The 23,390-nt window shown below is 32.3% G+C and overlaps 5 protein-coding genes and 2 non-coding genes across 11 annotated transcripts; 2 read left to right on the top strand and 5 right to left on the bottom strand.

The window, feature by feature from the left end:
- Window positions 1-396: 396 nt before the first annotated feature.
- On the bottom strand, window positions 397-2,925 carry LOC111199814. 3 transcript variants are annotated; one of them, XM_048737997.1, is made up of 3 exons: window positions 2,428-2,925; window positions 2,023-2,156; window positions 397-1,925 (listed from the first exon to the last, which is right to left on the bottom strand). In XM_048737997.1, exons 2-3 carry the CDS (start codon window positions 2,147-2,149, stop codon window positions 829-831), a joined length of 1,224 nt encoding a protein of 407 aa, XP_048593954.1. In that variant the 5' UTR covers window positions 2,150-2,156; window positions 2,428-2,925; the 3' UTR covers window positions 397-828. The 3 variants fall into 3 exon arrangements, with proteins under 3 accessions (XP_048593954.1, XP_048593955.1, XP_048593953.1); XM_048737998.1 differs by having other exon boundaries at window positions 397-1,922; XM_048737996.1 differs by having other exon boundaries at window positions 2,023-2,925.
- Window positions 2,926-3,642: 717 nt separating this feature from the next.
- Window positions 3,643-7,494, bottom strand: LOC111199811 (beta-glucosidase 40-like). The gene is made up of 11 exons (XM_022690250.2): window positions 6,970-7,494; window positions 6,070-6,195; window positions 5,889-5,964; window positions 5,688-5,759; window positions 5,397-5,484; window positions 5,038-5,293; window positions 4,846-4,961; window positions 4,538-4,761; window positions 4,310-4,341; window positions 4,119-4,221; window positions 3,643-4,035 (listed from the first exon to the last, which is right to left on the bottom strand). Exons 1-11 carry the CDS (start codon window positions 7,126-7,128, stop codon window positions 3,749-3,751), a joined length of 1,539 nt encoding a protein of 512 aa, XP_022545971.1. The 5' UTR covers window positions 7,129-7,494; the 3' UTR covers window positions 3,643-3,748.
- Window positions 7,495-12,692: 5,198 nt separating this feature from the next.
- LOC106361941 (peptidyl-prolyl cis-trans isomerase NIMA-interacting 4-like) lies at window positions 12,693-14,221 on the bottom strand. Of its 2 annotated transcripts, none has more exons than XM_013801750.3 (5): window positions 14,097-14,221; window positions 13,591-13,733; window positions 13,380-13,489; window positions 13,033-13,175; window positions 12,693-12,913 (listed from the first exon to the last, which is right to left on the bottom strand). In XM_013801750.3, exons 2-5 carry the CDS (start codon window positions 13,721-13,723, stop codon window positions 12,871-12,873), a joined length of 429 nt encoding a protein of 142 aa, XP_013657204.1. In that variant the 5' UTR covers window positions 13,724-13,733; window positions 14,097-14,221; the 3' UTR covers window positions 12,693-12,870. The 2 variants fall into 2 exon arrangements, with proteins under 2 accessions (XP_013657204.1, XP_013657205.1); XM_013801751.3 differs by lacking the exon at window positions 14,097-14,221 and adding an exon at window positions 13,818-13,926.
- Window positions 14,222-15,940: 1,719 nt separating this feature from the next.
- TRNAA-UGC lies at window positions 15,941-16,013 on the bottom strand. The gene has a single exon. It is a non-coding gene; the product is annotated as a tRNA-Ala (tRNA).
- A 186-nt stretch (window positions 16,014-16,199) lies between these two features.
- LOC106360155 (14-3-3-like protein GF14 iota) lies at window positions 16,200-18,013 on the top strand. Of its 2 annotated transcripts, XM_013799745.3 has the most exons (7): window positions 16,200-16,360; window positions 16,445-16,751; window positions 16,943-17,030; window positions 17,114-17,223; window positions 17,295-17,443; window positions 17,534-17,598; window positions 17,687-18,013. In XM_013799745.3, exons 1-7 carry the CDS (start codon window positions 16,282-16,284, stop codon window positions 17,690-17,692), a joined length of 804 nt encoding a protein of 267 aa, XP_013655199.1. In that variant the 5' UTR covers window positions 16,200-16,281; the 3' UTR covers window positions 17,693-18,013. The 2 variants fall into 2 exon arrangements, with proteins under 2 accessions (XP_013655199.1, XP_048593950.1); XM_048737993.1 differs by lacking the exon at window positions 17,687-18,013 and having other exon boundaries at window positions 17,534-17,613.
- A 428-nt stretch (window positions 18,014-18,441) lies between these two features.
- TRNAN-GUU lies at window positions 18,442-18,515 on the bottom strand. The gene has a single exon. It is a non-coding gene; the product is annotated as a tRNA-Asn (tRNA).
- A 2,310-nt stretch (window positions 18,516-20,825) lies between these two features.
- LOC111200111 (berberine bridge enzyme-like 4) lies at window positions 20,826-23,381 on the top strand. Its single transcript, XM_048737992.1, has 2 exons — window positions 20,826-23,283; window positions 23,349-23,381. Exon 1 carries the CDS (start codon window positions 21,186-21,188, stop codon window positions 22,764-22,766), a length of 1,581 nt encoding a protein of 526 aa, XP_048593949.1. The 5' UTR covers window positions 20,826-21,185; the 3' UTR covers window positions 22,767-23,283; window positions 23,349-23,381.
- Window positions 23,382-23,390: the final 9 nt, after the last annotated feature.

Here is a 23,390-nt window from a genome sequence, read left to right as displayed (position 1 = left end):
CTCTCTGCTTTCTCTCTCTCTCTATCTCTTAATTAGGTGTGTGTGTTTTTCAATTCATGCATGGAAGCAAAAGGGTATGAGAAAAGATACAACAGATTGTTAAAATATATTTGGCCATTCTTCAAAATTTTCAAAAAAACAAACCAAATCTTGAAATTGCACAATCCGCTGAAAGTTTTCTATAGTACACTACTAAACTGGAATGAGTAGAAATTCAATTCTGGTAGCGGGTATAACAAACCATGGGGCCAAACAGAGACTTCTCCACGTCCAAACAAGACAACAACAATTGGCTCCTTGTCTCTACCACATATTCTCCGATTCTAAAGCAACAAACTTTGGCATTTGTCATGTATGTTTGTAAATAAAGACTTCTTAATCTTTGCAGTTTCCATCAAGACCCAAAATCATTTTATTTGTTTCTCTCTTGATATGTTTTACTTAAAATCATAGTACAAAAGAAAATAAAATCAGAGAGATTCTGACATTTTCTAGGTACAGAATTTTGAGGGAAGAGGGCCCCAAGAAAACTGAAACAACAGCACATTCACAAGGGTTCCACATGCCATATTCATTTTTCTTTTAAAAAAGTCACTCTCTCTCTCTCTCTGTCTCTCTCTCTCTCTCTAGTCTCTACTTTTTAATAGGAAATTAGAAACATTTGGAGGACCCCATAACCCCAAAAATCTCTTCCTAGCATTCTGCAAGTTGTTGCAAAATGATGTTGCCGCCACACTTGTTTCTTTCCTTGTTTTCCCATGATACATGAGTCATGACCAAATATCTTTCTCCATGACGCTGCTCAGTTTGGTTGAAACTTTCAGATCTTTACACTCCTTCAACTTTCTTCTGTTCATCTCCAAGACCAGTCTCTTCTTTCTTTGCACAGTTCTTCCAGATAGAGTTCACCGCATCATGTGCAAGCTCAAAGGTCAAGCATGAGTCATCTCCCACGTTCAATCTCTCCTCATTGCACCCAGAAAACATATCCATATACCCAGCATTCATCTTGTGCTCATCACACAGTCTACTACCACCTTCTCTGGTATCATCTTCATCATTGTCACTAATACTGGCATCTTCTTCCTGATGAAGTGGATGCACTTTCTCATTGAACTTTTCAGTCTCTTGATGAAGAGGAGATTCGACAGCAAAGTCTTCTTCGACATATTGAGCACCCAAAGGTCCTCCTCCAGAACCTCCATGCCATTCATCATCATCACTATCAATGTCCAATACCATAGACCTATTCTGTGTGGCCCTTCTTCTAAGAACAAAAACGTTAAAGTAGTAGCTAACAATCTCGTGCTTGGTTCGGGTCAAAAACGCAGCTTCTAAGTGCTTCCAAAAGTTCCGACCTATCGTCACGGGACTGGAATAAACAACCTCATGAAAAAGTAGTGCATCTTCATCGCTCCACCTCTGTGCAACTTCTTCTCCCATATCACACAATCCCATGTCTCTGAATTTCTCAGATCCAAGCACCTTAACCATGTCTTCTCTAGCTTCTTTAACATGGTGGCGCACACACCTTATAGAACCCATGTCCTCGCAGACACAGAACTCTCTACCTTTCCCTACTATGTTGTCATCCATATGTGCCGGCATGGGAAGAACACATGTACCAGTGCCTAGAGGTTCTAGGTTCCTATTTAGACTACCTTCCCATTCAGGAATCATGGCTTGATGATCTGGTCCAGTGGGCACTTGCTTTCTAGCAGGCTGATCCAAGAGGAAAGAATAGAAAGACTCAACAGGAGCAAACGTTCTTGGAGAGTGAGGAGGGTGAGTTGCATCTTCTCCGTGGCAATCTTCCATGACCCGGTCAAAACAACCATCCATGTCTAGACCCGGGTAAGCGAAACATGACTCTTCATCAAAGGTTTCACCTCCTTGGGGTTTCAAAAGATCTCCCTCATCCACTACTGTCGACAAAACCCATTCAAAAGAAAAGATTCAATCACAAAGAAGACTTTGGTCCGGTAACAAACAACATAAAGAAATTCACAAGGAATAGTTTACCTGTGGCAAGAGGACTCTGCGAAGACTCTTCAAACTGCATAGACTTGTCGTTAAAGCCAAGCTGTCTAGAATGTTTAAATGGGAGCTCATGAAACTTGTTGTCATCTAAAGGGCGTTTGAATCCCATTTCCAACCTACATAGTACACGAGAGAACAACTCGAATCTTTAGAAATAAACGGTAAGAATCTCCTCACAGTTGTGAAGCAAATGCATGCATGCAAGAGACCTTATAACAAACCGTATGTAAGATACCTAACTGTATAAGTTCCTCTAAGGACAGGCATGCTACTTAAATTGACATGTAACACAACAATGAACCAGTACAATAACAAAAACTTACAGAATTAGTAATGCTAAAAGCAAAACAGTTCAAATAAGAATAAATGGTGTGTATTATTATTTACCTATGTACAGAGAGATAAGCTCAGATAATGTTTTCAAGCCAACTTCACCAAACTATAACGTTCACCAGAAGGCTCAGATAATATAAAGTAAGACTCAGAGGCTTAAGCTAGAAAAAGAAAATCAAAATCCCCATTTCAGAAGAAAACCCTAACCCTAGATTCCGGCATCAAATTAACATCAAATTTAGAAAATTGATTAAACAGCAAAAGAAATTGATGGATAGAGAAATTATACGACGTGTGAGGAGATCGACAACCCTAACCCTAGATCTTTCTTAACAGACGAAATATGTAATAATTGGTATCAATCGAAAGAGGGAAATGTCAATTAGATGAATCTACAGATCAATTGGGAAAAAATAAATTGCAGTAAAACGAAATCAAAATATTGATTACGAAGAAAAAAATTGGGGGAAGAACACGAAAGAAGATAAAAAGTGGATACGGTTCGTGCTATTATTCGGGTTGACCCGTAAAAAAATCCCTGAATGTTAGCTGGACCTCGTAATTTAAGACCAGCACACTTTTCTAGCTAGTCCTTACTACTTTCTAAATATTACACTTCATTCCTTGTTTCCTCGTTTCTTACAATTAAACCCAAACTGCAGAACATAAAAGCACAAAATTTTGTTATCTTTTGGAGAGAATTCTACCATATTTATTATCATGCTAACCATATCAATTTAGAGAAATGTTACTATCCTTGCTCAGCTTCAAACGTTACAACAAGATATTACAACTCAGGACTATATACTCCCTCCGTTCCCGAAAGTAAGATGTTTTAGATTTTTTACTTGTTCCACAAAGATAGATTTCTATAGGTTTAATGTACCTTTTTATACTTTTAAGGAACATTAAATGAAAATATTTGAATTGATTAAATTTTATTGGTGAAAAGTTATTGGAAAGTGTATAATAAAGTAAAAGAAAAAAATAAATTATAAACATTTATTGAATTCTTAATAAGCGTGAACACTTTAGAAAATCTTACTTTCAGGAATAGATGTAATATTATATAAGAAATGCATAGTTTCTCAAAATTAATACTGCAAGTGGTGCATTCAATTTTCAATCTTTTTTTTAATACATGTGAGTTGAGCTGAGACCGTTTATTTTTGCGGTGAAACATTTTATATATACAAACAATACTCTTATTTTCAAGGGTTTTTGTCATAAGATTTATATATGCTCACACTTCAAATTGAAACTCTGTCATGACAACTAACTTTCATTGATTTTGTTATGCTTAGTATATCTTTTTTTCTAAATCCAAATACATAACACAAGTTTTGTATAGATTAAGCGAAACCAATTAGGAAAATCAAGAAGTGGAGTTCAAGAAAGAAGTGAACCAATGAACAGAATCCTTAGGATATCTCTTAAGCTTGTCTCTATAATCAACGAAGTAGAGACCAAATCTTGAGCTATAACCTGCAGCCCATTCCCAATTATCCAACAGCGACCACACGAAGTATCCTTTCACATTGCATCCATCCTCTTTAATCGCGGCTTGTAAGCTCGAAAGATAGTCATGGTGGTATCTGATTCTCTTTGCATCTTTGAGAGTTTCTTTCCTTGGAATCAGAATGCTGTTTGAATCGTCCATTCCTACACACACAGGCACACAATCATCATCGTGAAGTCTCTATTTCTTGTGGATTTAGAGGGTTATAACGGATGTGTCTGTTTACCATTTTCAGTGATATAGACTGGAGGGTTTCCATATCTATGCTTGACGTAATTCATCAAGCTTCTCATCCCTCTAGGCACTATATACAGCCATATCGAACTGGCCTGTCGACAACAACATAAATTAACACCAGTGGTTAAAAATTAATTTGTTAGATGTATAACTTATTAGAGATTATAGTAATTTTCTTACCCTGTCTCCAATCGCACTTAAACCCTTAAAAGCTGAAATTCAAAACAAAATTATCAACAAAGTGAACGGGCAATTTAGTTAGAGTTCAATAATATTTTAAAAATAAATTTACGGGTCTATGTTTATGTGAATTATTTTTTAAAAAATATATGAGTCATGCGAATGTTTCACTGATTATATTATGCAATAACTACATTTTAAATAAGATTAAAGTGTGGTTTTTCTTACGTAGAGTGACGGTTCCAGAATCAGAAATGGCATCGTGTAGGAGAGTGCCAATGAGATTAGTGGCATTGTTTCTTGCATAGTACGTTGTGTAATGATTAATCCCTACAAAATCTAGGGAACCCTTTATCAAATTTGATTGAGATCCTGTAAACACCGGCAATCTGCTTCCGACTCTGCTTCTCATCGAACTCGGGTAATCCCCAAACATCAACGGATCCAAAAACCTAATACCGTATCAAGATATATCACTTTCTCATAAAAAAAGGTGGTTGTGTAATAGAATGATATTATAACTCGTTGAAAATTACCACCCAAGTTGAAAGTCTTGAGCTCTTTGTGCAGCTTCCATGTCCTCTCTATTGTTTGATTCCGGTTCATACCACATTACATCAAACGCTATACCTAGTGAACCTCCTTGCGTTGCCTGTTATAAGTATACATCAGATCTGTATATCTTAAGTTTTATATAACATAATGTTTTCATTGTAGTATTAACTTACCTTGTACTTTTTCCTGTAGATATCTGATACGGTGGCGTGAGTTAGAATAACATTGTGACCAACGATGTAAGGCTCGGTAGATGAGTTGCCGGAGCGACAAGTGAGCTTAAAAAGAATAGAGCAACGGCCTGGAGCTTGTAGACCAACGTCGTAGCCTTGTATAGAGAATGTGTGTGGCTCGTTGAACGTGATCCAATGCTTCACTCTATCTCCAAATCTCTGGAAACAAACCTCTGCATAAGCTGCAAAATCATTTCTGCCCAAAAAAACATGATATAGCCTTTAATCTTTTGAAAATTCATTTATGTCTAGTTAATAGTTCTATTAAATGTTTATATCGCCTTTTGTGTGGATTGTACATGATTTGTGGGTTTAGCCAACCGAGGTATCGATCATGGAGTGCCTGAGGAAGGTCCCAATGGTACAACGTCACATACGGCTCGATCCCTACAATTGTTTCGTTATAGTATACATGTCAAACTCAACAAACAATAAAAAAAAATTCGAATGAATGTAAAATTTATTCAATCAAAAACCTTTTTACATCAAGTGTGCATCTATTGTTGATTTGTGTAATAAATAAAAAATGAATAAAAATCAACCAACAATAGTTTCAATAAAAAACATATTCAGTGATTGATGTTCACTACCTTTAGCAAGTAAAGCATTTATGAGTTTGTTGTAGTGATCGATTCCGGCCTCGTTTATTTGTCCTACACCATCTGTAAACAACACATAATATCATTCTCATAATCTTATCAATCCATCAAAAAGGCCATATCAAATTTAAAAATATTGTAGTTTATCCAATCTAAACTATATAAAATATTAATGAAATGTATGAAACATACTTGGAAAAATGCGAGCCCACGAAATGGAAAACCTGTAAGCGTCCATTCCCATATTCTTCATGAGTTGTACATCTTCCTGCCCTCACCATTTTGTAATTTCAGTTAAATCATTACTTCGTGTAATTTTTTAAGGAATTGTATAAACATTGAAATTTATTTGGTTTATATAAATGAGGTTTACCTCGTACCGGTGGTACTGATCAACAGCAACATCGGCGTTGCTAAAATCTGTGATTTTACCAAAAGTGTGGGAGAAGGTGTCCCATATGGTAGGACCTCTTCCATCTTCCTTTACTGCCCCCTCGTGCTGCGCCAATTATTGATTTCTTTAATTATTTTTATATAAGGCTCGGTCCACTACTATTTTCATTTTTATTATGTACTAACGTTTTTAAAAAGTAATTGAAACATTAGTTGTGTGTGTGCTTGGTTAGGTAAGAGACATTCCGAGAAAAAGAATCGAGAAGAAGAAAAAAGAGAAAAGTTAATGGGTAAATTGTGAAAATGTGTAAAAGAAAGGGTCGTTGTTTGAAAAGACCCACAAGAAAGGGACGAGGATGTATTGGATGCCCGTGATTCATGAATGGTATGTGGCCTTGGTTACGCGTCACGCATTTGTTTGTATATCGATTTATATGAACCATATTTCAAGAACAAATACATATATTGTTTAAATATAAAAAGAATGAATGTATAATCATATACAAAAATCACATAGTAGTAGTATGATGATGATGACAAAGAAAATATTACCATGAATTTACAGAGGTAGCTTAAGTGTTTCAAGATACATTAAAGTACTTTGTCTTCATTAGTGTTAGATAAAAAAATGGTTTAGTATTGTGTTACCAACTACAAAGTTCATATGTCGACGTATTTTTTTTATGTTTTTGTTGCTACTGAAAGAACAAAAACATATCACATGGGGAACGTATATGTTCTGATGTGACCTAATTTTTGGTCGTGAATAATATTGCTTTCAGATTCCATTAAAAGGAAAAGATTATAAAACAAATGAAAAAATGAATAATAAAAAATAGGAAAAAGAGAAGGAGAGTGGAGAGGAGAGAGGAGAGGGGACCTGAAAAGCAGAAGAAGCAGTTCCGAAGACAAAGCCTTTTGGGAAACTGCCTCTGGAAATTTCCTCAGCACATATGCATGTCTTATCCATCGTCACCATCATCATAATTATGGTCATCGTCAACATGGTTAATCTTCTTGGAGCTATCTCTTTGTTCATCTTTTCGTCTCCAGTTACGTGTACATATATCTTTTGTGGTGATCGCAGAAAGATAGAAGTGAGAGATACGAAACAAGGAGAATAAAGAAGAGTGCTAGTGGAAAACCAAAGCTATGAAAGGGGTGCTATAAATAGGAAAGTGGGAAATGTGAGATATATGAAATCTTCGGCTTTATAAAAAAAGAAATGAAATCTTCGGATAAGATGCTAATTATTAATTAAAAAAATATAAATATATTATAATAACTGTTGCTGAGAAAAGAAAATGAAAGACATATCAAAAATAGACGTACAAAAATTAATAGTGAATTATTTTTTATGTTATAGAACTAGTTATATGGATAAAGTTGATTTTAAAGTTGGATGAAATCATATTCTGTTATTTTACCAATCACTTATATAGAAGAAAAATATCTAGCCACATAAGTATACTTCACTAAATTTATATGTTTTATCCCTTATATATTAATTGAGGAACATTTGAAAAATTGTAACCTCAATTTTGTATTAATTAAAAGAGGCCCCAATGCATAGGTGGCACTCAATTAGGTAGTCAATTACATTCAATTGAAAAATAAGTAGGTCCACATTCGATTTTTATATGTTGTTAGATACATAAGTTGGTCAAACTATATGATATAATGATATGATATGATATTTTCTTTCCTTAAATAAAACCTACGGAATTACCATAAATGACTAATATATATATGACAATTAATGAGTTTAATAATAAAGATTTGATAACAATGTATATCTCCTCCATCATTTTTTGTTTAATTTTATATTATTAAAATAAATTAAACAATCAAATTAGCTATAAAAATAAAATTTAGATTTTTTCGTATATGTTATATTTTGAATTTTTAAAAACGACAATAAATGACTAAAACTATTAAAATTATTAAATTAATCATCAATGGTTTAACATTTTTATTATAAGAAGATACACATGATTTTAAAACCATATGAGTAAAAAATATCATTTAATAATAAAATAAAAAAATATATATATATATATATATATATATATATATTAAACACTATATACTATAAGATTACATAAATATTTTAATATTAAAACTTTCAATGAATTTTCAAGAACATTTATAAATTATAAACTTATTAATGATTTCAGATTGAAAATTTTGTTATCGATGATTTAAATATTTTGTTATAAAACGATATGAACGATCATAGAACCGTATGATTATAAATTCTTATTTAATAAATAACTATACAAAATATACTATTCCTAGAAAAATAGGTTGGTCCATCTTAACTTATATTACACTTTTTATTAAACTAACTATCGAATTGATAAATAACGTACCAAAAAATGTTTTGCACTTTCCTTAAATAAAAGCTACGAAATTACCTAATATGATTAACGTATATGTGAAAATTAATTATAATGAATAATAAATATTTGATAACAATTTTTGTATTTTAGTTCTTTTTTTAATTTTATATTATTAAAATATATTTAAAAATCACATTAAATATATAATAAAAATATTTATAATTTTTCTTATATGTTATATTTTGAATTTTTCAAAACGTCTATAAATTATTAGAAATTTGAAGATCCCCACTCTGAAAATTTTGTGATCAATAGATTATTTTTTTGTCATAATAAGTTACAAATGATCATAAAATTGTATTAATATGAACTTTTATTTAATATTATAAGAAGATACACATTATTTTAAAACCATATGAGTAAAAAATATCATTTAATAATAAAACATATATATTTATATATATATATATAGATTATACTATATACCATAAGATTACATAAATATTTTATTATTAAAACTTTCAATGAATTTTCAAAAATATTTATAAATTATAAACTTATTAAAGATTTCACATTGAAAATTTTGTTATCGATGATTTAAATATTCAGTTATAAAATGATATGAATGATCATAGAACTGTATGATTATAAATTGTCATTTAATAAATGACTATATAAAATATACTATTCTTAGAAAAATAGGTTGGTCCATCTTGACTTACATTATATTTTTTATTAAACTAACTATCGAATTGATAAATAATCTACCAAATTTTTTTTTGCACTTTCCTTAATTAGAAGCTACGAAATTACTTAATATGATTAACGTATATATAAAAATTAATTATTATGAATAATAAATATTTGATAACAATTTTGGTATCTTAGTTCTTTTTTTTAATTTTATATTATTGAAAGATATTAAAAATCACATTAAATATATAATAAAAACATTTATATTTTTTCTTATATGGTATATTTGAATTTTTCAAAACGTCTATATATTATTAGAAATTTGAATATTCCCACTCTAAAAATTTTGTGATCAATAGATTATTTTTTTGTTATAATAAGTTACAAATGATCATAAAATATAACGCATATGAATTTTTATTTAATAAATATTCAAACTAAATAATATATATAAACACTAATGATTTAAAGCAACAAGATTGGCTGATCAATTTAGTCGTCCAGTTGAAATCTTTTAAAAGTATGTGAAAGATTAAAGTCAAAGTAAATATGGATTTAGAATAGTAGTTATATTTTTCTAATCAAATATCGAAAAAAGCCGAACCGAACCGAAACCAACCCGATATTTGGGTTGAACATCCGTAATCCAAATGAAGCCAAACTATTGTTTCATTCTCTAAAATATAATAAAAATAATAACTTAATTCCGCGCAAGGCGCGGGTCTTATCCTAGTTTATTATTATTTATGTAACCTTTTATACATTTTGCATCTCTTTTTGCTATTTTACTTTGATAAGAACTTACATGGTATATTCGTTAAAGAAAAGGAACTTACATGGTATTGACAAAAAAAAAAGATCTTACATGGTAAGATATCTAATATAATTTTAAATTAGGATAAGACTTGCGCCTTGCGCAAGGTAAATTTATATGAAAATTATTAAGAAATATCGTATAGAAAATAAAATTTATATTATTGATCGAATTAATATTTTTGGCCCTTAAACAATTTTTAAAAACTGTTTGTTAATTACATAATTTGTTTGTTAATAAACTGATCTCATTTTTAAAAATATTTTAGGTCAAAAAATTATTTATCGTATAAAAACCTAACGTTTAGGCCGAAGAATCTCATGCCTATTATTTTGTTACAATGAAACTATGTCAGCTCGGTTTTATATCATGATTTAGCAATTTAAAAGTTAATCATGGTTATCAGAAGTTTACGTTCACGTGCCAATCCTATATATCTTCGATATTTTTTTTTGTGCCATTTTGGTTCTTGCTCGATATAAATATTGATTTTTGAGTTTATTCTCATTTTTTTCTTTTATTTTGGCATGAGATTTATAAAATGTTTAAGATTCAAAATTATTAAAGAGATACATACTTATGTTAAGATTTTATATTTTTTTGCATATTATGAAATAATAAAATAATCATTATATATTAATAAACTAAGAAATCAATTACTATTATGTAATAAATTGGCTTGCACATATAAATTAAATGACCACTCTTGTTTATTTGTAATCATTTTAGGATAAATAAATCAAAACAATTAATCTTATATATCATATATGATATATAATTAAATTTGCAAAATATGAAATATATATATATATATATATATTAACATAAAAACCTATTAAAATAAAATTATTTATTTATATGATTTTATTATCATGGTATCGTATTATAGAAAAAATTTAAACATTGATCACAAAAGTTTATGTGAGACTTTTAACAGTTTTAGTAATTTATACTCGTTTTGAAAAATTTAAAATACAACATGTACAAAAAATCTAAAATATTAATATATGATAAAGTAATTGTGTAATTTATTTTAATATTAAATAATTAAACAAAATGATAGAAAGTATAAAGATTATTAGAAAATCTTCATTATTTAAAATCATTAATTACTATATATATCATGATCACATAAAGTAATTCTGTAGGTTTTATTTAAGAAAATACTATATAATAAATTTTAATTTGATAAATGAATATTCTATAATGGACATATTCTATAATATAACATTCCCTAGCAATTTAATTTTGGATAACAAAATTTTCAATTCAAGCCGCCATGTAAACAAATTAACATTCCAATTACGTGACAACTCAGCATGACACTTTTTTAATTAGTACAAACTACATGTTCTAAACTTTTTAAATGTTTCTCTATTAATATATAGGGGATGTTGAACCATTGATCGTTAATTTTAACATAATAATTTTAACAGTTTTAGTACTTTTATCGTTTTTTTAAATTCAAAATATAACATGTACAAATCTATATTTTAATTTTATAGCTAATTTGATTGTTTGATTTATTTTAATAAAATAAAATTTAACAAAAACGATCGATCAGATATAAATTGTTATCAAATATTTATTATTAGAATCATTAATTGTCATATATATATTAGTCATATTTGGTAATTCCGTAGCTTTTACTTAAGAAAAAAAATATTAATTGTACACTTTAATTAATTTTATGATTAGTTTAATGAAAAGTATAATATATACTTAACTGGACCAACATATTTTCTAAGGATTCTGAATTTCATTATGGTGATGACACGTGACTACACTTAAAGATTGTAATATTTTTCAATTAATATATAAGAGATAGCAAATTAGCGAGTAGCAATTACTTGGATGAAAATTAATTTGCAATTGCGTTTGCGTTTGTGGCCCATTTCTATAGTCTAAGGGCCTGACTGGCTTAAATGTATCGGTTGCAGTCACATGAGTTTGCCGATGCGGATAGTTACAGTTTCAAGCGTTATTGAAATATCATTCTTTTTATGTTTTTTTTTTGGGTTTTTTTCTTTGTATGTAAAAACACTTTTTAAAACACTTGTGGATATCTAATAAATGTATATATATCGTAAATGTTGAAACTTTATAAAAAATATCAAAATATTTCATATTTGAGTGAAAATATTTATTATTATTATATGTACTCATTTTATATTATTTTTGATAAAAATAGAAAACTGAAAAAAATCAAATAATGTATTCACAAATACGAATACTAGTGGCTTCTGGAATTGAAAATGCTTAATTGCTTATTAGAAGTTCTCTTCATACAACACCCGTTATCGAATTATTGATTCTACACAAATCAACTTTCTTGTATAGAAAAGTGGACGGAGGATTGGGGACAATCATATGAATTTTAATTATCATTACATATATGCGTTTGTTAGCTTCACACTCATTACATATATGCGTTTGTTAGCTTCACACTAATAAGTCAACGACCTCCAAGACCCTCTTATCTTTTTTTTAATCCTCTCCAGATGCAATTAGTCTTTACCCATATACACATGTGTTCACATTCCTATCCGTTTGTGTAGCTAACACGTGTTCACATTCCTATGCTACAACGTTTATGGTCAATGGACGAGCGAGATATACAAGCTCTACTGTGGACTCGTTCTATTGAGATAGGTATGAATATGATCACTCAGTACAACAATAGACGAGCTAGATATAATAGCTTCTCAGAATCAGTTCAGAGATGAGCTCTTATGCAGGAATCAAACACCGAAATGAATTACACAGTCGTCAGAAATTCATTATTCAAAACAACAGAGAAGATTTGTTAACAACTTGTAGCAAACATTTTGGCCAGAACAACAAAGGCTGTGTTTTTTATATATAAGTTACAGTAACAACTAGCAAGTGACATCCACAAGACTAGAGTAGAGCAGAACAGAGATGTAATCTGTCAGTTTTTCCTTCCTTCCGACAAGATGATGTGGTATCCATGCCTGCAATCACATCATAATCACATTCATCAACTACTAATCAAAGCCAACAAAAAAGAAAAGAAAAGAAAATCAGAAGAATAGGATTGAAGAAAGAAGAGAGAGGATGTTAGTAGTCATACGTAGATTTGAAAGGTGCACTAGTGACACCAACAGGTGTGTTGAAGGCGACATCTTGGAATGGACCTGCCATCTTTCCTCTAGGGAACCATCCAAGATCTCCTCCTTTTTTCCCTGATGGGCACTCCGAGTACTCTGCTGCAATCTGAGACAGTCCACGCACAAAGGTATGATAAGATTCCCCACCATTCATTACACACACATGTAGCTAACTCGCAGGTCTCTAAATATCAATTAATTATGAAATGAGTTTTCAGATGTTATGTAAATATCAAAGCTAGAGATGGTACTCACATTAGATGTTTCAATTCATCAACAACAAAAAGAAAAAAAGAGAGTAAACTTTCACCTTAGCAAACTCAGCAGGAGGAACTTTGTCTCCATTGCTCAACCAACCATCCTGCAACTTCTTGTATGCCTCATTGATCTTTCCTTGCTTTTCACACAAAACATGCCTCGCTGAAAACAAAACCATTGCAGTGTTGACAAATAATGCTACTCTACCACAGATGTCTCAAGTTGTGCAAGAACACAAAGACAGATGAATTGAAAGAACACACCTTTAACATAAGTGCATGTTCCAAGACCATCAGCAGCTTTTCCAGCTTTGCCTTTACCCTTGGAGGAGGCTTCATCACTGCCACCAGCTTGCTTTCCCTTACCCTTCCCACCAGCTTTAGCGTCTTTCCCCATCTCCTAAACGCTGCAATAAACAATCAAGTTTCAGGGTGGTTTTAACATAACACGTCTTGTAAAACCTTAAAAAGCCCTAAGCCCTGAAACAAACAAGAGATTCAGCGTTGATCGTATCCAAATGCAAAGTGGCTTGGAATGTTTACAGGACACAGATGTCTAAATTAGGGATAACTTGCTTAAAGGACGAAACTTTGACGCATTAAAACGAACACTTGGTAAGCCCAGATCCATCAAATTCAGAATGATCACATCACAACAAGATTTCAGATTAAATACGAGGAGCCCAAGTAGAATAGTGGGTTAACTATATCTCAAAAGGAAAAACAAAACCCATCAAAGGGGCTGTAAGAGCAGCAGATGAGGACTTTACCTTTGAGGTTCTTCTTCTTCTTTCCGATTGAACGACCGAGCAAGGAGAGATTTGTTAGGTGAAGATATATTCTCAGGGAATATAACGGACCCACTTTATTGATGTGGCCTCGGCCCATTTTCGAGGCTCTGGATTCGAGTTTTATGAAACAAAATTAATTAAAAACAAAGTTTTACAAAAGAAATAAATTGGCTATGAGATTTTAAAGAGGAATATTAGAGCTCTAAAGATATAAAACTCTTATGAACTAAATTTTGAGATAACTTTGATTAGAGTATTTTTTTTTTTTAAATAAGGGTCGAGAATCTGTTTTTTTCAATGGTGATGTCTTCAAATTTATTTTTAAAAGTATTTTACTTTTATTATTGTTATTCATTACTGATTTATTAGGAATAAATAAAAATACTATTTAATATTTAAAATATTAAAATAAAAGAAGTAATGAGAACATATTAAAATTTAATATAAATAGAATAAAAATTGTTAGTACACCATTTTAAGCTTCGCTTGTGCTAGAATTCTCATAATTTGAGAAACCGAAGATTAATATATAATTTGTGTTTAACTAAATGTTTAGGACCCTATTCGAGAAGAGAACTTTGCAGCAACCACGCTCGAATATATGTAATGCATTACATATACACATTTTTTTCTCAAAAATATATATGTAGTGCATTGTAATCTGGTGGAAATGCTTTAGGAGTAGGACCACGTGAGACCAGATTGGTGGAAAAAAAACTGAGTTTAAACGCTTGTTCTCTACTGTAGGTACCTTGGGAGCTTCTGTGTTTATCATTATTGCGGTCTTTTTTTATGGTGAGAGCAAAACATGCGAGGAAGAGTAGTAGGAATGGAAAAAACTTTGAAGCAGTTGTAATGTTGAGACAATACAGTTTCGCGACAATCAAGAAGATGACAAACTCATTCGCTCATGTTCTCGGGAAAGGAGGATTTGGAATTGTATACAAAGGAAAATTACCTGATGGAGGCCGAGACATCGCAGTAAAGATCTTGAAAGATGTAAAGGGAAATGGAGAAGAGTTCATCAATGAAATAGCTAGCATGAGTAGAACGTCTCATGTTAATATTGTTTCTCTGCTTGGATTTTGCTATGAAGAGAACAACAAAGCTATAATATACGACCTCATGCCGAATGGATCCCTTGATAAGTTCATTGCCGAGAATATGTCAGCGAAGATGGAATGGGAAACGTTATACAAGATTGTGGTAGGTTTGTCACGCGGCCTAGAATATTTGCATAATCGTTGTGTATCGAGGATTGTGCATTTTGATATAAAACCACAAAACATACTCATGGACAAAGATTTTTGCCCCCAAGATTTCAGATTTCGGGCTTGCTAGGCTTTGCAAGAATAACGAGAGCATCATGTTCTCTTGTGTTTACCCACGGTAGCTGTTCCAGAAATTCTTGAAGATGGTAATGAGACTTCAAGCGTCTCTAACCCAAGTCAGTTTGAAAGATGTACTCGCTCAGCTGGCGAAGACACTTTACTCATCTCTATTTCCGAAGAAGACATAGTTCAGTGTCCAGACTCTTAAATTAAAGTCAAGTGTATGGATATCCGATGTTCTTTTCTTTTGACGCTGACAGCCAAATCGTTAATGATAGCCATGATTTTTAGTTTTTATTGTTGCTAAAAATGATTGTTTAGCTCTGGTAAAAGAAAGTCATGAGATGAATACCATATGATTGATTGGCCTGAACTGGATAAGCCATATTTTAAAATGCTAATGTTGATTATAGGAATCATTTAGTCCACAAAAGTGGAATTATCAAATAAACACATGGCGCGAGTTGAGTGTGCATGAATCAAAAAAGAAATTGGAGATGCGGGGGATCGAACCCCGTGCCTCTCGCATGCAAAGCGAGCGCTCTACCATTTGAGCTACATCCCCATGTTGATGTACTTAACATAATATAAAATAAGTATCTAAAGAACAACGTCCAAAGACAGCACAAAAAGTTCGTTAAGTTGGTTACAAATAGTTGCGAGGGAAAACCCAGGAATTGCGCTAACATTTAGGATCTCAAGGTTGAGATTCAGTCTTCTTCCGCCATTCACGAACCATCTTCAAACCTCTTATTATATATCTTACTAGAGAAAAAATCACCAAAAAAGAAAAAAAAAACCCAACAGAACTCAAGATCTCAGTTTCCGACAACATGTCGTCAGGATCCGACAAAGACAGAGAGACATTCGTCTACTTGGCTAAGCTCTCCGAACAGGCCGAGCGATACGACGGTATGTAATCTCATATGTCCCAATACATCTTAATTTGTCAAGGTTTAGTAGAAATTACAAAGGGTTTGGTAATAATCTTTGCAGAGATGGTGGAGACAATGAAGAAAGTGGCGAAGGTGGACAGCGAGCTGACGGTTGAGGAGAGGAATCTGTTGTCGGTTGGTTACAAGAACGTGATCGGAGCAAGACGTGCCTCGTGGAGGATAATGTCGTCTATCGAGCAGAAGGAAGAGTCCAAAGGCAACGAATCAAACGTGAAACACATCAAGGGTTATCGCCAAAAGGTAGAAGACGAGCTTGCTGACATCTGTAAAGATATTCTCACTATCATTGATCAGCATCTCATCCCTCACGCTACATCGGGAGAAGCTACCGTTTTCTATTACAAGATGTAAGAAACAAATTAAACACTCTTCATCGCCTCCAAATTTATTGTGGTTAATATGCATGCATTAGATCATTTGGTGTCCTAATTAATTAAGAAAATATATGTATTGAACATTTATCCCTAATCAATGTTAGGACTGGCCCTCAGCATCATCATATGTAAATGAAATTAAAATTTGATTTGAAATTTTGTAGGAAAGGTGATTATTACCGTTACTTGGCTGAGTTTAAGACTGAACAAGAGAGGAAGGAAGCTTCTGAACAGTCGCTCAAAGGCTATGAGGTATTATCTAACTATGTTATATTCTTAAAAGCTTAGAAAACTGTTAGGAGATTATTAGCCTGATAGATTATAGTTTTGATTAGGCTGCAACACAAGCTGCAAGCACTGACCTTCCTTCGACCCATCCGATTCGTCTTGGACTTGCTCTTAACTTCTCTGTTTTCTACTATGAGATCATGAACTCTCCTGAAAGGTAACAAACATTAATTCCTAAATGAAATGTCAACTTTGTTGGTGATTTGGTTTCCTGGAAAACTATTGCAGAGCTTGCCATTTGGCGAAGCAAGCCTTTGACGAGGCCATTGCGGAGTTGGATACTCTAAGTGAGGAGTCATACAAGGACAGCACTTTGATCATGCAGCTCCTGAGAGACAACCTTACCCTCTGGACTTCTGATCTTCCTGAAGATGGAGGTTTGTTTGAAAGTCACAAAGCATGAGTTAAAACGAGCTAGTTGATTTGAGATTAAGAATTTGTTTATGTTTTTTTTTGTTTGTTTTTAGGAGAAGACAACATTAAGACCGATGAAGCCAAGCAAGAACCGGCTAAGCCTGCAGAAGCCACTGAGGTGACTAACCTGTAAATATATGTCAATGTATTCTTGTTATGTTAATAAGCTAATGTGGTTTATTATTTTTCTTGTGTGTTTGTTTCAGAACTGATCAAAGGCTCTGGAAGTTGAATGAGTTTAGATTTGATGCCCAGAAGGGGGAGGACAATTCCTTTGAATTCCATAGCTTGGTTTTATCAAGAAGATGTGATCAGAAACAATTGAATTCAATCCTATATTCATTTTCTTTTGTTACCTTTTTGTTATTTACTTTCTTGTCAGTCTCATGATATCAAATATTTTATGATATGCATTTATCTTATGATTTGTTCAGATATGTTTTGACTATTTTTATGCAGAACAATCAATTGTATTATCTGCATAACAAATAACAGTTATATACTGAAATGCATAATATACCATAGGATAAAAACTGGGGACAGATCTAAAGTTACCATATACAAAAAGTGTTTTGAAAATGAAACGAATACCACTTAAAGGTAAACTCTTCCTCGTGATTCAGATTCTCAATGTCCTCACCATCTGATTTCTGAAAAATTGAAAGGTAACATATTAAAACCAATAGCCCAGCTCTAAAGCAGGCCATGAAGTGACTATAGAAGCAAACTTGGAGCCCCAAAGCGATGTAACATAGTAGTCAATATTTGTTGTGGTCTTTTGTGATGTCGTGAATGTATATTGTGATTACTTCAATTGGGTGATGTTTGTTAAGTACTAGTTTATATAATAAATGAAATGGATTTCTGTATGTAAAAATCCCAAAGCTTGTAGCGAAGTTATTAGAGTTTTGTCTATTTCTGAGCGAAATGAAACTGAAATAGGAGCAATGTAAAAAACTATCGCTAGAAGGAGGGGTCGAACCTCCGACCTTGTGGTTAACAGCCACACGCTCTAACCAACTGAGCTATTCCAGCTTTTGTTCTTATTTCTACTGCATAATATGTAGACCAGAACACGTATTACTTTGACAAACCAACGATCATTAACCCAACCTAAATAAAAACCACCGGTCAAAGAACATTTATAACGACTGGACCTGTGTTATTAACACTAATATAAGGTTAAACTACTAAACACAATCTCTAACGTATAGGAACGTAATTATCTTAAGTAACAATCCACAATTGTTAACTAATTAGTGTGACACTGTTTTTGTAGGAACGTAAGTTTCTTCTGTATTGTGGCACTCCTAATTATCTTGTATGTATCCCATGTCTGGATTTTTATTACTAACTAGACACTTTTCAATAGTTAAAAATGACATTTATTAACCGGAGTTTGTGGTCCAGTAGAGATTAATTTGAGGATGAAATCTAATACGATGAAGCCATCTAGATTCAAATCCTGGCCACTAGGGAATTAAAATTTCGGTATCGTCAGGGATATGAGACCGACACGTGGGCCGATAACGTAGACTGATAACACGTGGCTAATTTGGATCTACTTCGATGTAGGCCAGGATATCCATGTATAATTCAAAAGAAAGATGACATTTATCTAGGATCACAATTTGAACATAACATTTAGCCACGTGTTATATTACATAAATGATAATAATCTTTTATATATTAGAAAGAAACATTGCTTGCTATTATGCTGACGTGTCGTTACCTTAGTTTTTCTTCAGTTTTTTCTCACAGCTCAAATTAAAAAAAAAACTCTTACTTTACTAGTAAATGTGGAATTACACCATCTAATTTTAATTGTTTTAACATTTACTAAAAATATTGAAGTACACAATTAAATTAGATGGTGTACTTCAACATTCCTAGTAATTAAATGAAAACATTAAAACTTCATTGAGGTAATTATGAAAACAACATTATACTATATATTATCTATGTTTACAAACAACATAATAATTAGTCTTGTGTCCAAACAATATTAAAAATATTTTAAATGTAGTCTATTTTTCTAAACCAACATATAATTAATAAATAAACATTTTTACAATTTTGTTACAAGAAAAAACATTTTTACGATTACAATTTTCCTACGGTTTTATTCCCATGAATATTTATCAAAAATAAAACAAGTTGAACAAATAAAATTATCATTTCGATTATAAACTAGCAAATGATTAAACTAAAATAATTTCGCGTTTTGAAATCGCATATCAAATCTAGTTTTGGTTATATCAAATATCGTACATGTTCATGGACTAACTACTGAACATTAGTCTCATCTCATGTTACGTTTCCATTAAAAACTCGAGTATGTACAAAAAAAATCCAGTTTATCATAATGGATGTAATATTTGTTACTGACCAAACCCTAAAGAAGTATCGAAATAAATATGTGGAAGTAGAATAGAAAAGTGCAAATAAATGTAATTCAAGCCGTTTTCTTGAATCTTGACCACGAGAAAGAGTCCTCCAATAACTTGATTACCATGTTTTATGTTACTAGGATAAGAAATGCACATGGTGAGTTTATTTGTATATATTATCGATAATTTTATATATATTTGATTATTTTATTTATACATACACAATTTTTTGTTGTTGTTATTATATAATTTTTTTCCGATGGACTGCATCAATTTTTATTAAAAATTATGGAATAAAACTATAATTAATATATCATGGGTTGATCGGATTAGACATTAAATAAATTATGACACAAAAACCTTTTTTTTCACCGAACACACTCTTGAAAAAATGAAACATTATTGTTTCTATAGTTGAATTATTTTGACTTTTATCTTTCATATGGTTTTGAAAGGTTTTAGATCAACCATCGAATTGATACATGTCATTTTAATGTTTTTAATCGTATGCTTAAGGAAAAATTACATTTTTGTAACTTAAAGTTATTTAAAAAAATTCAAAATATAACATATAAGAAAAATATAACATATAAGGTTTCCTCATTTTTGTAATTTAGATTCGTTTAAAAAAATTAAAATATAACATATAAGATTTCCTCATTTTTATAAGTTAAAGTCATTTTAAAAAATTCAAAATATAACATATAAGAAAAATATTTATTTTTTTATTACATGGTTAATGTGATTGTTTATTTTTTAATAATATAAAATTAAATAAAAATGAAAAAAGATGCAAAAATTGTTATCAAATCTTTATTATTCATAGTCATTAATTATCATATATATGTTAATCATATTATGTAATTTTGTAACTTTTATTTAAGGAAAAATATATGTGTTTCTTATATTTTGGGTTAATATAATGTTTTCTGGTAATTGGATTTAGACCAACATTTTTTCAATTGATTTTTAAGTTGACACGTAAGCTAAATTGATATCCTAATTAAATGGCACCTAAATATAGTCTCTTTTTAATTAGTAGAAACTTAAGGTTACAATATTTTAAATGATCTCCAATTAATATATAGAGGATTTGTGTTGAAGAAAGAAAAAAATATCTTAAGTTATTCAAATCAAAACCTTCCTTTTTGAGAAAGAATTCAAAGTAACCTTTATGACAAAAAGTGAATTTTAAATGAAATGTATGAACAGTTTTTTTTTTTGTAAACGTCCTCTGTCAAGAAAAAAATCTATAAATTAAGATCCAGCCGTAAGAAAGTTTCATAAAGTACAAAAAAAAAAAAAAAAGAACCAAATGAAAGAAACACTTTCTGTTTTGTGTCTTGTTCTTCTTGTTTCAGTTTCCGAAGCAGCAGTCACGAAACCAGGTATTGGAGAATTCCTCGGATGCCTTCGTTCTTGGCCTAGTCCCGAATCTCCAATCACCGATGATATCTTCACTGCCGATAACACCACCACCTTCTTGTCTTCTTACTTGGCTTACACGAAAAACACGAGGTTCGAGAGCCCTAACTACCAAACACTGTTGGCCATCGTCACGGCAAAAAACCTATCTCACATTCAAGCCACGGTGGTATGCGCAAAGTCCAACGGTGTCCAGATACGTATCCGAAGCGGAGGCCATGACTACGAGGGGCTATCATACATCTCCTCAGTCCCATTCGTCATTCTCGATCTGTTCAATCTCAGGTCTATTACCGTTGACGTGCCAAGCAAGCAAGCTTGGGTTGAAGCGGGTGCCACGTTGGGAGAGCTCTACACAAAGATCAGCGACGCGAGCGAAACGTTAGCGTTTCCTGCTGGCGTTTGCTCTACCGTAGGAGCTGGAGGACACATAAGCGGTGGAGGATACGGGAACCTCATGAGAAAATACGGATTAACAGTGGACAATGTCGTTGATGCACTTATAGTTGATGTTAATGGCAAGCTCTTGAATAGATCTACAATGGGAGAAGATCTCTTCTGGGCGATTCGAGGTGGTGGTGGTGGGAGTTTCGGAGTCATCCTCTCTTGGAAAATAAACCTAGTCGATGTTCCAGAGATCTTGACGGTGTTTAGGGTTAACAAAACATTGGAACAAGGCGGAATCGATGTTCTCTACAAGTGGCAGCTTGTCTCATCCAAACTCCTTGATGGACTTTTCCTCAGAGCACTGTCTCAGGTCGTAAACAGAACCATCACGGTTGAGTTCTATGCTCAGTTCTTGGGTCGAGCCGATGAGCTTGTGGCGATAGTGAACCAAAGCTTACCTGAACTAGGGCTAAAACGCCAAGATTGTTTAGAGATGAGTTGGCTTAACACAACGTTGTTTTGGGAAGACTTACCTGTCGGTACACCGACAAGCGTTCTTTTAGATAGACCGTCTAAACCGGAAAAGTTCTTCAAGAGCAAATCGGATTATGTCAAGAAACCAATCCCTAAAGAAGGAATCAAGAAGCTTTGGGAAGCATTGTTGGAGTTCAACAATAATAATATTGTGTATATGCAATGGAACCCTTACGGTGGCGTGATGGACACGGTTCCGGCGGCCGCCACCCCGTTTCCTCATCGGAAAGGAAACTTGTTCGAGGTTCAGTATTATACGTCGTGGTTGGACGCAAACGCCACAATGGGTAGCTTGGATATGATGAAGAAGTTGTACGAGGTTGCGGAACCGTACGTGTCAAGTAACCCGAGAGAGGCGTTTTTGAATTACAGAGACATTGATATTGGAAGCAATCCGAGTAATGAAACAAACGTTGAGGAAGCTGAGATCTATGGTTCGAAGTATTTCGTGGGGAATTTAAAGAGGTTGATGGAAGTTAAAGCCAAGTATGATCCTGAGAACTTTTTCAAGAACGAGCAGAGTATTCCTCCTGCGCGTGTGAAGCAGTAGTGTTGCTAGTTTTCAAAATTTAATTGTAATAAGTTATGTGGACATGTGTTATAGACTTTATAGTAGCTGTATTGTTTTCGTTGCTGTCCCATAATTTGCATTATGATCATTTTGTTATATTTAGTCATTACTGAATAAAGAATTTCATCGAACCGAGGTTTTGTACTTTTATTTAGAATAGCGGAAGCACTTAATAAATTGAGAATTATAATTTACCGTTTTGTGATGAAGGTTAATGATTAGAACAATACTTTTGTATTAAGTTAAACCAATGCAAGAAACTTTTAAACTCAAATCATTATGTATGTTAAACGTTCTTTTTTTGTGTACTTTGATTTCTAATAACAAAAGCAAGTAGGCAACCCGTATAGTTAAACCAATTCTAGTGAAAACTTCCATATATGTTACAAAAAGAATTATTCGATGTTTGGTTGTAGTGTTTTACAATGGACGAGCAAACATCAAAAGCTGTCACCGAGACCTTTGTACGTTTATTCGAGGAAGGGCTTATCTATAGGTAAGTCTGAGACAAAAATAAAACACAGGAGTAATAGTACATTTAACTGACCATGACTTGTGCAGGGATATTCGGCTTGTTCATTGGGATTGTCATTTGAAAACAGC

Source organism: Brassica napus, chromosome A8 (assembly GCF_020379485.1).
Source record: "Brassica napus cultivar Da-Ae chromosome A8, Da-Ae, whole genome shotgun sequence".
Taxonomy (NCBI): Eukaryota; Viridiplantae; Streptophyta; class Magnoliopsida; order Brassicales; family Brassicaceae; genus Brassica; species Brassica napus.
This window is presented reverse-complemented; position numbering and strand designations above follow the sequence as displayed.